The 17,152-nt window shown below is 44.9% G+C and overlaps 1 protein-coding gene across 1 annotated transcript; it reads right to left on the bottom strand.

The window, feature by feature from the left end:
• Positions 1-1,330: 1,330 nt before the first annotated feature.
• On the bottom strand, positions 1,331-10,221 carry pcsk1 (proprotein convertase subtilisin/kexin type 1). Its single transcript, XM_068742298.1, has 14 exons — positions 10,033-10,221; positions 8,839-8,943; positions 8,616-8,738; positions 6,312-6,458; positions 5,518-5,594; positions 5,170-5,258; positions 4,525-4,697; positions 4,158-4,370; positions 3,841-3,941; positions 3,508-3,741; positions 2,596-2,753; positions 2,386-2,519; positions 2,026-2,187; positions 1,331-1,744 (listed from the first exon to the last, which is right to left on the bottom strand). Exons 1-14 carry the CDS (start codon positions 10,219-10,221, stop codon positions 1,331-1,333), a joined length of 2,319 nt encoding a protein of 772 aa, XP_068598399.1.
• Between the last annotated feature and the right edge of the window lie 6,931 nt (positions 10,222-17,152).

Below are 17,152 nucleotides of genomic sequence, written 5' to 3'. Positions count from 1 at the left end.
GGGCCATTAATACCAAATAAATAATACCAGACAAGGAGTATTACCGCAAAAATAGGTCCAGGATGTAAGCAACTTTTTAATTGGCCTACTGCAGATGAACAAACAACATGCCATTTGCACATTCACTGAAACACACAAAAGCTTTTTGAGAGCGAAGGTATTGGCAGTGCTCATTTGTAGCTGTGACGACTGCACCGAATTTTTAGTTACCGAGTGAACTACACCGCAAGAAAATAAACTGTTCAAGGGTTTGATACTGTATATATTATTTCCATAAACTTTGAGCATCCTTAGAAAAATATTTCATTTAATGCAGCATTTTAGTTATACAAAATCAAACAAATTGCACAAGAAGGTTTTATATTTCACTTTGAATGCGTTTCTACTCCCTCTTATAGAGGTCCCGGTGCCCCATCTGTTAGCAGTAGAGGTTAGCTGTGTTTTCTCTCTTTTTATAGTGTATTGGTACGACTGTATAGTCTCCTCTGCATACTTTTATAATATATAATCCCTCACACGCTCTATTTTAATACTTGGATTAATTCATAGTAGGATTCTCTTACTTTCTTGAGCTTTGTTCACACCCTGAGAATAAATATTCTGCTAGTAAAATTCACTTTAAATAGCTTCTTTTTTTCATTTTGCCAAAATTAATTTTAGAATTTGTCTTCTAAAAGTGATCTGAAGTCCCAAATTTAATCTGAATGTTAGGATATAACTGAAGACTGGGAGAGTCTTTAACTATTTTATTATATTTTGGTTTTGTAGAAGTACATCTTGTTAAAGCGGGTCAGATCACATGAGATGAAATTTCTCTTTCATTATTTTCATTTTTACAATTATATTAAATTGTTTTATTTATTGATGAATTAAATCTAGACTGAACTAAAGGTATAAATATATTGAATAATCAAAATGGGATTTCTTAAAGTAAGGATTTTAGCTGTTTAAGCATTTTCAAAACCATTTACAATCATTGTCTTTGTATAATATATATATAATAGCAACACAAAACACTAAAGGTGGCATGCTTGGATGGAGAGACTTCTGTCTTAAGATTTAAGATTTTACTTTCACCATGTGGATATAAAGACTTATTTTACAAAGGCTTGAAATAAGCCTGCATTTTAAATCCTGGGAGATTCTCATGACTCACTGAGAAAAATAATTGATGATGGTGATTGGCAAATAAAGGACAAAAGATTAGAATTGCAGCATTTCTTGGGGGGGGGGGAACAGAACTGAGGTGAACAGTTTACATCCTTGTCCTCCTCCTCCTTCTTCATCTTCTCACATCACTCCACCTTTTCCTCCTCTCCTCTCCTCTCCTTCACTTGCTATCATCACCTACCATCTCAAACAGAGCCTGCAGCAGTCTGTCATCTCGGTGCCTGTAGGGCTTGTTGCTATAGAAACCATCGGTATAGTCACTGTAGATGCTGTCCTCGGGGTTCTGGTACTTGTTGATCGTGTCCAGAGCCTGGTACAGCATCTGAGGAGGAAGTCTTGTTGCAGGGGGGGTGAGGCTCCGGGATGGCTGCTGCTTCCCCCGGATGGAGGAAGCTCTGGGCCTGGACTGGGGCTGCGGCAAGGCAGCGGCCTGCCTGTTGAAGGCTGTCTGAAGGAGGCGCAGCAGTACTGTGGAAGGGGAAATGGGAGGCTTTTTGGGGTCCATCTCTGGGTTGGAAGAAAGGGAGGCTTGCACAGTCTTAGTCTTTGAAGGTAGAAGGGCCTGTGTGGGCTCCTGTACAACAAAGCAGATCTGCGATCAGCCTGAAATCAGTTATTTCACTGTATAATCACCACAAATACCAGACTATCAGTGGTATGTAAGGGCTGGATGATATTGGATATATGAAATGAATTACCGATTTTCATTTTCTGAGGAAAACATTGCAGGAATATTCACCAGATGAAATGAATAGAACTGCATTTAAAGAACTAAAACCAACTGACTAGATAAACGAAGCGAGATGCAGTTGTATTACAAATAGCAACAAGCTCAATTTAAAATTCTGCACCAACCTCCATCATGTCGTCCATATGCTCCACCCCACGGCGGTCGTTCTGCACAGCGTTGTAGGGGATGTACACTCTGGGTTTCCTCATGTGTGCTGGCTTCTCTGACATTCCATGAAGAATCAGCTTCCAGTTCAAAATCCGACCCTCGTTCTCCATACGTCCCGACTGAGTAGCGGAATCATGTCGGTTAGATCTCGGTCAGGCGCAGCAATATTCATCAGCCATTATATCTACTGAAGGTTGTTTGGCTGCCAGTTCACGTATTTAGCTACGAGTTAAAATCTTCCGAACATTCTTGCTTACGGCATGTGATTAATATTGAAGCTGGAAAGTGTTCTCTGCCACCAAATGAGCGTGACCTACAGCATCCGTGATCTTTAGGGTCCAGGTGCCAGCGGGATCTTCTCCCCATGTGTGGACGGACATGAAGTCCCAGTTTCTAAAGCCATTGGAGGATGTGTCCCTCTCTCGCTCGGCCAGCAGCACTGTACTGGTACCTGTGGGAAAATCCGAAGGGGTGGATCAGTCAAGAGCTATTTCCTGCAAATGTGTGTGTGTTTGCTTGTTTCTCACCAGATGGGGAGGTGAGTGTTATATGCAGGTCTCCTCTCCGGGTGTATTCAATGCTGGCCTCCACCTGCACATGCTCCAAGGAGTGGACTGTGTTCTCCTGCCCTGCACAGGCTTTGGTTGGAATCTCTATAGCGATCTCCCCTGCTGCTTTCAGCTCCCTGTGGGAATAAAAATAGGAGTGAGAGACGCAAATAGCTCTCCACTTAGTCTCCTGATGCGTATTATCGCCACGGCAGTGATTACAAATTATTCCGTTTTAACAAACATGCATAATAATGCACAGGCAGATTTGGATGCTTCTGGACATTCATTTGTAAAAACCGTTAATCCCCAGCTTCCCCGGACGTCATTGAAAGGATTTCAGTGTTCAAGCTGGCATAAAGCTGGAGGGGGTTATACACCGCTAAGCATTGAGGGAAATTTGAAGCCAAATCCTTGGGATTAGACGCAGAATGGAGCAAGATAATGGGGAAAGTTTCTGCTGGTGCCATTGAATCTCATAATCCTAAATAAATTCCAGAATGGACACGTTCTGGAAAGGAATGCGAACTCAGTTGGCCAGAGCTGCTGTCAACTGGAGGAAGGATGCAAAGTCAAAAAGAGGACAAAGTAAAGCAGCTAAATAACTTCAACTAACTTTAAAACGCAGAGATTTAATCCCATTCATCAATTAATGATTCACTTAAAATCTAAACCTACTCAGCTGTCGTTCTTGTTGTCCCAACTATACTCAAGGAGCAACAGGTGTGTTTTCAATAGCTCATGCAATTTGATTCATTTTGCTTTATTGGAACTGAAGAGCTCTATCTTTAAATAACTTAAATTCTCAAAAATGCAAGACAATCCTGTAAATTTTGTGTGAACTCTGAATCGTTACACTTTCAACAGAGATCAAAGGGTAGCAAAAAATACCTGGGTTGGAAGGAATCATCCCTGACGATGCACTGCCTCTTCTCAGGCACGTGCCGCCAGGCGACCGGGTCAGCCAGGTCCACCAGGGCTTTAGCATTCAGGAGGCCAAAGCCGAAACGGCTGTTGACCATCAGCCCGGCGCCGTTCCTCTTCCAACCCGGGTTATTAGCCAAAGGATCATACTCTGAGGTCCAGACCACAATGTGCTGTAGGTCTCTCCACGTAAGATCTGGGCTGAAGGAGGGAAGGCGGACAAAGAGGCAGACAGATGAGAAACAAACGGTATTCCTTTGTGCATCGGATGAAAATGTGGCGTGTGAACACACGGCATACTTTTGTTCCAGTGCCAGGGCAAATATTCCAGCAGCCAGTGGGGCGGAGGCTGATGTCCCAGTGTGTGTCTGAGTGCACTCATTGTGCAGATCAGCACTAGTCTGGAAGAGAGAATATAGAATATATTGGCACTAAAAAGACACTCAGTGGACAGCGTTCATCCAGCAAGAACAAAAGGCCTTTTGGAAATGGTAGTTTATGCTAATCAAATTGGGAAAAAAGTCATAATTTAGTAAACCTTTTTTACATATTTTATGTGAAATAGATGTCCTATAAAATAACCCTTATCTTGCATGATTATTTTAGTCTTGACTTACTATCCTCTGGTCGGTGTAGTCTCCGCTGCTGTACGCTGTAGCCAGAGTGGAGGAGCACTTCTCAGCGTACCACGGGGACAGGCCCTGCTGGGAGGCGCTGCTGATTGAGATGGTGTAGATGCTATCTGTGTAGCCGTCACAGTCACAGTTATCGCCCTGACGACCACCATTGCCCGATGCCCAAACAAAGATAGAGCCTTTCCCACCGCGGCCCTGCAAAAGAAAACGGAGAGAGCTGAAGACGGACAAGGGGGGGGGCTCAACAGGAGCGTCAGCAGTTGAATACGTTGTCCGTAGTGATTCCGTCCGTATCCCATCAGGAACTCCAGTTTGAGCACTCGAAAGCTGAATGTGTGTCATTGTTTACCTTCTGGATGCCATATTCAAAAGCCTTCTGGGCCAGGCGGCCCGGCCCCTCCACGGTCTTGCCATCATCGTTGGGTCCCCAGCTGGCGCTGTAGATGTCCACATGGTTGGGATTGAACCCAATGGAGCTGGCCTCGATGGCATCGGTCACAATCCCGTCCAGCATGCGAATCCCTTAGTGGAGAGAAGCCGTTTTTATTCATGGCATAGCGGTGTTGAAACCGGCGGATGCATCCTCAGCGTATTTTTTTCCCACATCTTTTGGGGGAATGTGGTTGAAAATGTCAAGACAGGTAGTTTAAGTTGCAGCTTAAGAGGCAGCTGTACTTCAAACCAGCTGGTCACCTTTGACCTTCACAAGCCATTGTTTGGCTGGATTGCAGGGCAGTAATTTGGGAGAGTGACCTTATGCAACCACTGGGTTTAAAAATCAGGTCTCCATCAGTAAATCTGGCTTTAAATTGAATAAAGAATGTGCAGGCGTATTAAATAAAGGCAGTCTTCTTTACGAACCCACGTTTTATCCTTTTTCTTGTTGCCTGTTCTTATTGTTTTCTAATTTCTTCACACAGATGAATGAATAAGAATTTCAATCCCAAAAACAAAAACGTCTCAAACATTCATATTCAGAAAAAAAGGTTCTTACCTCCAACTTTGGAGTTAAATGCGACTCCAACTCCACATTTGTTGTTGTCTGCCTGCATCGCGATCTCGCCGGCACACCTCGTCCCATGTCTGCCAACAGGTTACATGTTTAATGCCCACTGTCCTCGCACGTCTCTATCGCTGTCCATTCATTCATTATGTTGGACTGTTTTAGCCTCCCTTATTATTTTGTGAGATGAAGAAACTTCTGCATTATTCAGTTTTACTTTTATTACATTTACACAAGTCATCCATTGTTGCCATGTTCCGCCCATCCGGATGCATTCTGGAATAACCGAGCTCATGCCAGCAAATTATTTGTTGAGAAAACAGAAGTAAGATGACTCACTTGTTCTCATTGGTGGAGTCGTATCTGGGGAAAGGATCCGGGTCGTTGTTGTTGAAATCGTAGCTGGCTGCCGCGTCCTTTGAAAGAGAAACAGACAGGAAATGATCAGGCGACGCCTGAGATGATGGGTTGCTTGAAAGTGCTGGGTTTATACTGTCTGATGTATTTGTGTCTCTCCGAACAAATTCAATAAGACTGGACACATAATTTTCTTATTAAATAGGAAGTCATGTCTAATGTGTTATTCTACATCTTCCATTACTGCTGTTAATTTTTTCCCTCCGTTGTTAAGGATGAGCATCTTGGTTGATTGATCCTCTTTGATTAATCGGCCTTAATGGGATCACAGTGGGAGCTGTTCCCATCCACCCCGTCGCCATGTCTTCCTCTCTCCTTCCCTGTTTTGCATTAGCGAGGCAGCAGCACGTTTGAAACCGAACCACAGATGTGGGTTTCAAAGCCTCTCAATTATCTCTCGATAGGAGAAACTATGCAGAGAGGAAATCACGTGGAGCTCCCTGTCAGTCACGTTTGCTTTCGCCAGCTGCTTTTCCCTTTACCAGGGAGCAATTACAAATAGATTCAAATTCTGTCATCATCCCAATTAATTCACAACAAAATTCAAATTTGGATGAATTATTCACCAACAACACTCTAGAGGTCAACATGATCAGATTATCAGATAGAAGACCTAAAACGGTCTTCATCTCCTTGCAAGATGTCACACCAGCAGTGTTGCTACGCAACGGCAGACCCAGACTACGGAGGCTGTCTCCATGGAAACGGTATCTTACGTAGTTTGAGTAGATATCAGTGTGGTTCCACTCCAGTCCGTCATCCAGGACGGTGATGACCACTCCCTTGCCTGTGATTCCTTTCTGCCACACGGGGATCACATGCAGGTCCAGCTTCGGCAGAGAGGAAGACGTCCGCGTGTCTTGCTGGAAGACAAAAACGACACATTTCTGAGTAAAATAAAATAAAATGCAAATGTTCTCTCTTCATCTAGACAGGCTCTTTAAGTATTGTTATGGAAGTGAGAAGGTCACCCAGAGTCGGGTCTCTCAGCCTACTGCGCTGACCTTTATGGAGATTCATTACTCTAGGGTTGGCTCTTTCACTCGTCACTGGGCTGACTCCACTCCTGTAGCCACTCGTAGGCAGATTGCAGCCAGAGGGTCTTCATGATATGAGCTCTTATTTTACTCAACACAGTAACTCGACTGATTATTCACTTTCAGGGCTGCGCTTCAACCCACAGTTTCTTCTGACTGGACCCCATTTCAGACCTCCTGATATTTAGAGATCAATCTCTATGGCTGTTTCAAATCACACGTCATGAAGCAGGCAGGGGCTGAGAAGAACCAGAAATCAGTCGGAAACGCGTAGAGTCAGCGCAGCCGACGCCTGCCTGCCTGCCTGCCTGCCTGCTGAAGAGTATGATTCACAGTTCTGCTCTTTCTCTCATTCCGCATGATGCACAGACACTGCAGAACGCCACCCTGAGATGTGACTCATCCTTGTGATGTATCCCCCCCCCACCTCGCCCAGTCTTTGACTCCCTGTTTTCATCCCATCCTCTCACTGGCATCCTGTCTTTGCCTCTCTTTCGCTTCCGTTGATCCGTGTGGACAGAATGTGTTTCAGCAGCGATCCAGCTCACATCTACAATGAGATTGTTTTGGTGTGGCGCCAAATGACTCACTTGTTGATGCTGGTAGCGGGGGGGAGGGACTCAGTTTATGCAAGTCTCTCTGCAGCAATTCAATGTAGAACAAATAGGTATACACACACACACACAGGCAGACGCAGATCCCTCGATTAACACAGACTTGCATTGCTATCCGTACGCACAAGCAGCTCCAAGTATGAGTCACTCACTGATGAACTTATGATTCAACCTTTGATAAGGACGCTCATCCTGCTCTCAGACCCACTCAGCTCCACTCCCACCTCAACGACCATCTCACGACCTGCCAACATCATTGCCTTTTGACCTCTTTCCCTTTTTATTACAGCACAGCTACACGTAGAAAAGGTGAAATCTGCAGCCCCTCTTCTTCTAGTGTTTCAGTCACTCCTTCCTCACGTCGTCCTTCGCTGATTTGAGGAGGAGGATGCATCGTGAAGCTCTGGATGAACAGAATGACAGACCAGCACTAACAGCGCATTCCAGACTATCCATCTCAGTTTGGTTTCGTGGGACTCATGTTTTGTTGCGGCAGGTGCAGAGAGGTGGAAGCTGAATCGCCCTCTTCTCTCCCTTGAATGGTGATTTCATATCTGAATAGGCTGACATGATCAGCACGCAGATCTGCACAGTGTGAAATTATATTCAGTATATGTATATACAGCCAGAATGACTTCAGGCGTGGTGTATTTGGCGGTTTGATTAGCCAGGACAGAAAAAAATGTAAAACCTTATCCCCAAGTTTACGGCTCCCGTCATTCGGAGCGCCGATTTTGGGGTGAGCGAAAAGTCACCGTGTTAGTAATGGATCTGGAAGGGTGTGCACAGATGCCACAAACCCCTCCCCTTCCGAATAAACCCTGACTTAATGCATGGTGTGCTTCTCCATTCCATCCTGCTGGATTACATCCCTCCACCCCTCTCATCTCCACATGGCCCGATTAAGCAAATGGCTCTTTTGGCTCCGACTGCTTCCTGACATATTACACTCTTTCATTGTTTTTGTGTTTCCCCATCGTCTTTGGAGAAGCAAACACTGCGAGACGAAGTCCAATGCACACATGCCAAGACTTTGCAGATGTATGTAGCGTCCTGCTGAGCGGGTGGAGGTTTGCGGCGAGGAGCTCTCCAGCACACGCCTCGCTTTCAGAGACTCTCAGGGGAGGAGACAAGAGTTGCATGCAAACAGAAGGCTCGGCCAGACCCGAATGACACGACATATGACCAGCAGACTGGATATCTACCCCCAGCATTTCGTTTCTGCAGCTCTGGACGCGGTACGTAGCATTCACAAATTATCTTCACACCAGCAGGAAATAGATTCATCATTGAGCCACTTGTTGAATTTCTCATGTATGTCATCAACCAGCGTCAGACAAGCTTGATTTGTCCTGCTGTGGAGACTCACCAGGTACCACTGCTGGTTCCACATGGGGTCATCGAACAGCTTGTCCACCGGGCAGTCCCTGCACTCCCCGAAGGACGCTCGCTTGCTGCGACGTTTCTCGTACTGCTGCTCGGCCCACAGAACCTGCGCTCAAACAACCAGCACAGACATTTGGTTTCCCAGGAGGCTTTGAGATGGCTGCCGGCGGGGCGGGAGGAGTTGGTGGCCGAAAGTGGCCACTCACCCGGTCATCCTCTGAGAGCCGCCTGGTGATGTGACCGGCACTTCGTTTCATTCTGCTAGGGTGATTGCGGTGTTTGAACAAGAAGTGGTCTTCCAGGGCCCCGATCTGCGAGAGAGGAAGACACGAGACAGGAAATGACATAACGCCCGCCATCTGAGATCCATCATGCAGGTGCAGGAACATTATTGCTCCCAAAATAGCTTCCGGAACGCGTTGATATTTTGAGCGACGGAAGCAGAACAACGTTTTTGTGATGATTGTTTGCTGCATTGTATCAAGACAGAAGATGGTTAGAAATTATATCACTTACAGTATTTCAATTTATTCCAAGCAAAAAAACAAAAAAAGTGATCTGATTTAGATTTCAGGACTGGGCGTGGCCCCTCAGGAACCACAGATATCTAATCAAATATCTAATATCTATTGTTTCTGGTCCTACAATCTAAAATTCAACAATCAACCATTTATGTGTTTAAGATTACAGGGAATGTAGTATAAAGAACTCCTGGTGAGTTAAATTGAATAAAGTGGTATTTTATCTGTGGATTGTCAAAGAACGAATCTTGGATCGGGACAAATCCAATTAGATTTGAGTGCGGATCTGATGAAGGGGTGTATCCAGGATGTTTTTTTTTTACTTCAATATATATTTATACTGTTGTTCCTTGGCGCAGTTACCATATCTATAGTACCATATCTTCATGCATAGTTTGGTTGATTGCCATGCTAGAGCCTCAATCTTAATCCTTAGAGAAACTAAAGCATCAGAGACGTGCCTGATGCTTTAGTCTAACTCACTTTCATTCCCAAATGACTGTGATGTAGTATAAAGCAGAGTCCCTCGGTTTCTATGGCAGCCGGTTAATCATTGCCGTCTGAGGCATGGAAACATGTTTAACGAACCGTCCTTATAACCAGGCTGAACCCTGCATGGCGTGTTTGCGCAGGAGAGGAGGGGGCGGCGGGATTGCCGTGATGTACAGTAAAATGCAAAAAGTGTTTGAACAGTGCGCGGATGAATAAAAACGTTTAACCCACTCCACGGCCGACACCCTTCATTAACACGATTCATTTTGCTTTTGAAGTTTCTCTTTGAAATGAGACGGCGACGATCGGTTTGCGTTCAGCGCCGCTTGGAATAAATAAATCGGATTACAGGTGCAGGATGTCTCTTTCGGGTCGAGACCGACTCACCTGTCGGACAAGCTGGTAGTCCAGCTCTTTGGCGATCGCCTCCACCGCGGCCGGTCCGCCCGGGATCTCCACCGCCCACTCGTTCAGGTACTGCCTGTCCCCGAGCGAGGACTCCAGCGACCGGGGAACCAGGGCGCAGAGGACGGCAACGACACAGCGCATCACCGCGGGACGACATCTCACTTCCATCTCAGAGGAAGCTCAACCGGATGAGAAAGAAATTATTTTAAAGCAACCAAACAAAAGAGTGGATAATCAATAAAGCTTCTTGTGATCGGTTCAGGAAAGGTTGGCCGGGATGGAAGGATGCGCGTCCTCCTCCGAAAGGAAATGATGATCATTTGGGCACGGCGCGGTCGCGGCTGGGGGGGGGGGGGTGCCTACGTCAAATGACTGGCGCTCTGACGTCAGTTTGGCGTCTACCTTCATGGAGATGTGCACGAGCCTGAGCTCCTTCGGGGGGGGGGGGGGGGGGGGGGACTAAAAATATCCCACCGCTTGGCCCTGGAGGGACCAAAGATCATCATCTCATCATCATCATCATCATCATCATCATCATCGTGAGGCGGGTGCTGCACTCATCCACTCTTTTTGCGTGTGAGAGAATCAGAAGCTTTTACTGTTTTGGTCTAGAGCTGATCGATACAAGAAACTGCGTGAGCTCAATCGATAAAATAGCTTTCTGTGTCCTCACGCTGAATCTACGTCATCAGGACAGCGAGAGAGAGAGAGGGGGGGGGGTCAGCACCGCGGACAGCTCTTCTTAACCACAGACTCACATTAGATGAGATGAAGCCGAACATTATGACGTGAAAGAAAATCACGAATTCCAGGAACTGATGTTGAATTTATAGAAATGTTTCTGCATGAGGAAATAAAATATAAAAACAGGAATAAAAACAGGAAAAGGCCTTTGTTTAGTCATTACCAGAAAATTGACGGGAATTAACCTCGGTGCTATTCATTTTATCCTCTAGGCGGGGTATGTAATGTAATCATGTCTGTCTGTCTGTCTGTCTGTCAGTCAGCAAGATAACTCAAAAGGTTCTGGACGGATCTTGATGAAATGTTTAAGAAATGTTGGGAATGTTACAGGAACAGAGGATTACATTTTGGCGAGAAGAGATCCTGGATTCTGGATCACTTTGACATTTTCTTTAACGTCGCAGTCAATTGAGCTTCAAAATTCTTTCCTCAATAGTTGATTATTGACTGAGGTTTATCTTACCACCATCTGGATCTGATCCAGAATGAGGTCCGGAAAAAATATTACAATGTAAAATTAAAACACCGTTTATGGATTCAAAATCTATTAAAAATACACATAAACTCTGATTCCCTTTTACTTTTTATGGTTGGTGTATAAAGATTCCACACTGACCCAATCACAATAACCCCCCCCCCCCCCCCCCCCCCCCCCCCCCCCCCCCCCCCCCCCCCCCACTATGCAGGTTAATGTCATAGACTCGCCACATGAATTCACACAGTCAGTGTTTGTGTAAAAACAGAGGAAGCTTGTTCGTCATTGTGAGTAAAAGTTATCAGTGCTGATAATGACTGAACGCTTTGGTCATCTGTCCATGCGCAAACAGGTGTTCACCATACCTGCATGATAATCCTCCTTTACCTAGCAACAACTGTTTGCATTGGCTGAAGTGCACACTCGGGCGCACAGCCGAGGAAGAAAATACAAGCAAGGTGGACAATCTCTGGTTTAATTACAAAGCAGCAAATCTTTGACAGCGTTTTCCAACATTCCCAGCATCCTGCCCGGAGCAGGTGTGCGTTTCAGCGTTTTCCAACATTCCCAGCATCCTGCCCGGAGCAGGTGTGTGTTTCAACACAGCAGCAGTGAGATCATTCACTCTGAGAGGAAGCACACACAGAAACAAATACACGCCAACGCAAACCTGGCAGAGATGGGGTCAGAAGTCGAACTGTGTTTTGTCAGCTACCGGTAATTATTTTTCCAGCTCTCGAGGGACACAACAGAGGAAAGTACCAGCTTTTAGCCGGAGGATGATGCACATGAAGATGACAAACAGTTATTCAACCAAAGTCAATTAGGTGTGGCAAATAGATGAGCAGACTTCAGGTGAGCATCCGCCTGGATCTCAGAGTGCATTTATGACTGAGTTGTTTTGTGGTTTTCTATTTTATTACATAGATTTTTTGCAGGGCGTTGCATGCTTTAAAATTCAAAGTAAAGGAAAAAGAAAATATTAAAATGCGGTAGCTTGTTTATACAATATGTTTTTATCAGAAAGCACAGATTCAACTCAGTTTCCTTCTCACGTGATTAAGCCTAAAAGAAATAGCTGCATGATAGTTTGATCAGCATCAGAAAACTCAGAAACAAAATGACTGACATTTATATCCGTATCTTTCACAGACAGATTCTTCACATTTTGAATTTCATTAAAAAGGAAAATTAAGGAAAAAATAGATCACAATCACATTACTAATTTTAATAATTGGGATAAACCAAAGTTTTAAGTTATGAAACGGTAAGAAAAGACAACGTTAAAAATGCTTCAGAAGTGTGTAAATACAAAAGAGAAGACACCCGGTGCAGAAATGTAGAAATAAAATAGTAAAAAGTAAAAGAAACATGCACATACAGACAGAAATATTCTCATTTGGATATGCTCTTATTTGTGTGACGAATAAGAGCATAGTCAGAAAAGATCCCGAATCTGTTTCATTTATGTCACTATAACTCAGATAAAAACGTACAAATGTCATCCGTTATCAGAGGGCGCTTCCAGAAATGTCGCTCTGGTGTCAAACAGATTGGCATCACTTCACAGGTGAGAAACTCTGAGGACGTGATCAGGTTTGGAGAGTTATCAGGAAGTGTGAATGTCAGACAGGTTCCGTTTACAAAGGGCATCGTGGCAATGGGAATGGTTGAAGCTGAGACATCACTCACCCGATCCCTCCATCCATCCCTCCATCCCTCCATCCCTCCATCCCGCCACCCATCCTGTTACTGAAATCAGCGATAAAGTCTGTGAACCCTTGAAGGGTAGATCAGACTTAAAGTCCACCGATCAATGAGTTTGATCGTATTGCTGTATTCTTTTTTGACTTCAGCATCAACTCATATCAGTCAAATCAGCATGGCTATTACGAGAGATTGATATAGAATAGAAAGCCTTTATTGTCCTTGCATAGTGGCTACACAATGAGATTAGGAGCACTGCTCCATCTGGTGTTTAGTAACAACATAGAATTCAAGTAACAACAATATAGAAGAAGTGATTTGCTCTCTTAATTTATTCAAGGGGACAAACGTCAGAATAAAGCAGACAAAAAGGTGTTTTTAAAGTGCTCTTTAAAGTTTCCAGTAGGGCCCTAACCTCAGAATATTCTAAAAACGCTTCTAATTATTGTATTAATTAATTAACTAAATATTTTTAACATTTTTTTCCTTGACATTTTGTAGTCCTTTCTTTTAATATAAACTTTTAAAAGTGTTTTTTTCAGATAAAGATGTTTGCAGCCCTGATGGGCTGTAAAGAATAGACTTTACGTTTTTAATAGATTTCTACAAATCCACAGCGACCGCCTGCTGGAGCTCTTTTGCCCTCCAGGGGGCGTCAGAGTGACACCAGCTGACCGAGGAGGATAAGATCAAAAGTGACTCAACTCTTCCCCGAATCACGGGGCGCGTCCCTTCAAGTCTAAACAGCCAAATCCACGACTTCTTCCTGCACAGAATAGTCTTACAAATTGATAAACACATCTGAGAGACTGACGGTCAAAGAAGAACAAGAAAATAAAGTTTAAACTTTGAGTCTTACAGCCCACGTGACCTCATGAGGGCGACGCGTGTGTTTTTTTATCACGTTCCATTGTGACTGAACATCACACAGAAAAAGGCGTTACTTGTTGCAACTCCCTCCGCGCACAAAAAGCCAAAAACATTCCGCTTGTCGCCGAGTTTAGATCGATTCGCCAATCGCCAAAGTGTCGCGCAACGAGAGGGGCAACGCGTTTTGCGCCAAGTGGTAGATCAGTCAGTTTTTTGGGGCTCTCATTCCCAAAACGGCCAGTGAGGAAGGAAGCTTCGGAGAGTTCATCTGTTCGCGTCTCAAACATGCCGCACAAGAGGAAAGGCCATGGCCTCCAGAAAAACGCGGAGAGAGAGGAGGTACGTTCCGGGCTTCGGCCGCGCTCCATCCGGGCTGATGGACACAAAGCGCGCCCCGAGAAAACGCTCCAGACCTGAAGAAAGGACCCTGGTTGTTGCGTAATGGGTCATTTCCCCCAAATCTTCTGTGCGTATTATTTACCGTGTATGGATGGATGCGCTGTTTTTACGCGTCAGCATCGTCGATCGATGAAGTTGCTGCTTGACCTATTGTTGCGTTATTATCACAAAAGTTTGTGTGCGTGTGTGTGTGCGTGTGCGCGCGCGCGTGTTTGGATATGGGAGTGTTCCTCCATGCTCATCAGCGCTTGGTCTTTACGCGGAAGAGCCACAGACGTCTCCGGTAGAGACTTTACTGTGACATGAGTCAGAAGAAAGCAATAAGCTCAGACATACTTGACTGATAAATACCTGAAGTGTGCGTGTGTGTGCGCGCGCGTGCGGGTTGGGAGGGGCGTTTTGGGAGGTATTGGAGGAATAATCTTGCGGTCCAAGCAGGAGAACGCGCAGGTTTGAAGCTTTCCTCCCCGGCCAGTGCGTCCCTGAACCGTCATGGCGTATTCCTGCTACTGGAACTGCCTCGTGAGTACCTGATGATGAAGGATATTTACTAGATAGTACCTCTGCTACTTCTCTCCTCTCTTGGTCCCTCTGGGTTAAACCCCGTTGGGCTCGGCGTAATCCCTAAATCTGCAGAGACATGCGCGCATTTCCGGAACAACCAATCTAATCCGAAATGTGCGCGCTCTGCTGAATGCCCTTTAAAAACTTGGCATCGGCTGCTCAAAGCAACTTTCGAGTCGATCCTAATTATTCCAGGGCTTTCCACTCGTCAGTCACACGCAGTGTTTGCGCGGAGGGCGTGCGTGGCTGTACAAACAGAGATATCGGCTTCGACCTGCGGTCGGGATCAGATGTTTAAACGCACAGCAGCAGGTTAGAGACTGATCACAAGCTGTTCACTTTAAGAGGAAAATATATTGTTTCGATGATGAGCAGCAATTAAGAAACATTTTTGGACACATTTTAAACACAATCGCTCGACTTCTCTGCATCCTGCGCAATTCCAGTCAGTGACGTCATTACCGACAAGTCTTTCAGAGGCCAAAGGCTTTGTAATTACAATAACGTGTGTGTGTTTGTGTGTGTGTGTGTGTGTGTGTGTGTGTGTGTGCGTGTGCGCAGCACGGGGGACAAGCTGCTTCACCACCTGAAGCCCATCATAGTAGGTTCTATGCCTACTATTCCACATTGCAGCCCTACTATGGCCAGGTACCGACTTCGCCTCAAAGAGAAGTATTGATTTTTGTTTTTCTGGACCTGGGCTGACTTTAATAAGGGAGGACTCCTGGGATTTATTTCATGTTTGTAAATAAGTATTTTAATTGATAGTGTTGTGGTGACTCGATACTCGCTTTGTTGTTCTCTGAGTGCCGGAGGAAGTTACTTTGTGTCTGCCTCCCTCTGCTGACTGCAGACACGCTTGAGATGGAGCTTTCTTAAACTGCTCATTCTTAATTAAACCTGCTTGTCATCAATTCACCTCCCTCCTGGAAAGGTTGTGTGTTCACTGTTTTGATGAGGAGGTGCAGTCAAGACAAACTCTGAGCATCACTGACTCCTCGCCGGAAAGTTATGTTAGAGTTTGTTTGTTTGTTTAACATGTTCAGCCTTACTAGTCCAAACCTTCATCATGAATCACGCCCATCTTCACTGGGAATTCACAGTAATGCTTCTAGAAAATCTTTTGCAGACTTTTTCCAGTAAAAGCAACTCTTTTTTTTATGGCTTGTTGTGTTTCCTATCCACAAATGTCGACCGAGTCGTCGAGCGCTGCATTCTCCCTCGTGCACCACCAAACCTCCATTATAAATGTTGCTCTTGGCCTACACGCTAAAGCCAATCCTTTTGTGCAGACTAGTTAGTGGCAACACCTGAAGTGATTCGAGTTCAAGTGGGTCAGAACAAGGTGTTTGTTTTGGTTCCCACAATCCACCAGCTAGTTCTCAGAGCTTAGTCATTTCAGCAAAGGTGTGTCTGACTGACTGTGTGATTTTCTGTGGAATCGTGCAAAAGCCTGTGTGCAAATGTACGCAAACGCACTCCCAGGCTATTTATGAGTCTCTTCTTTTCCTTCTGAATTCATCAGGTGCAGGAAAACGTATATGAACGCATGTTTGTATGACTTATTTTTGTTCCTGCGTGCAACAATGGAGGATCAGGTCGAATAGGCTTTCTACGTCTGCCGCCTTCTCATGAGAAGGTGTGCATAGGAATCCTCTGTGATGAGGCATAGGAAGGCCTCTGAGGAATGTCATGCATCCTGAGAATCAAAAATAAATCTAGCTTTATGCAATCCTAGAAAATACACTTTACAGTGAAGTATTAGCTTTTAATTCTTATTTAATCCTCTATTAGTATGTCACAGGCGAACCCTTCCACCTGACACGTTTAAAGTGACATATCACCCCCCCCCCCACCCCATCCTTTTCTCCTGACGAGTTTGACCACTCCACTGAACCAACAGGAGCTTCACGTCCATCAGGTTTAAAGTCATAGGGTGTAGCAATGAAGCTAAAACACCTAGAACACTTGTGAAGGGAAGGGCTGCCGGAGAATAGACTGATTCCAATGACTCACACAGAGAGGTTATTGTCTGCACACTCCACCCAAGATGCATTCAAAAGGGACGAACGATACAGCCATGTCGTGAATTAGATAACGCCTCATGTAGAATGTAATGCTGCCTTTCTACTTTTGTAGTCTCTGCATAATCTGTTCAGTGAGTTTAGTCTAGTGAAGTCGAGGATTTCTCCTTCAGGTTCATGCAAAAAATAAACCCTAAATAACCACTTAAGACCTGCTGGAAGTGTGTTGCAGTGTCTGGATCTCTTTTGAGGTGCTTTTAGTGTGTCTGGAGAAAGATACAGGCAGCCTGGGGATAAGACACAGCTATTTCTGAAA

This window comes from Brachionichthys hirsutus, chromosome 8, assembly GCF_040956055.1.
Source record: "Brachionichthys hirsutus isolate HB-005 chromosome 8, CSIRO-AGI_Bhir_v1, whole genome shotgun sequence".
Taxonomy (NCBI): Eukaryota; Metazoa; Chordata; class Actinopteri; order Lophiiformes; family Brachionichthyidae; genus Brachionichthys; species Brachionichthys hirsutus.
The sequence above is the reverse complement of the archived record's forward strand: the minus strand, read 5'-3'. Positions and strand labels throughout refer to the sequence as shown.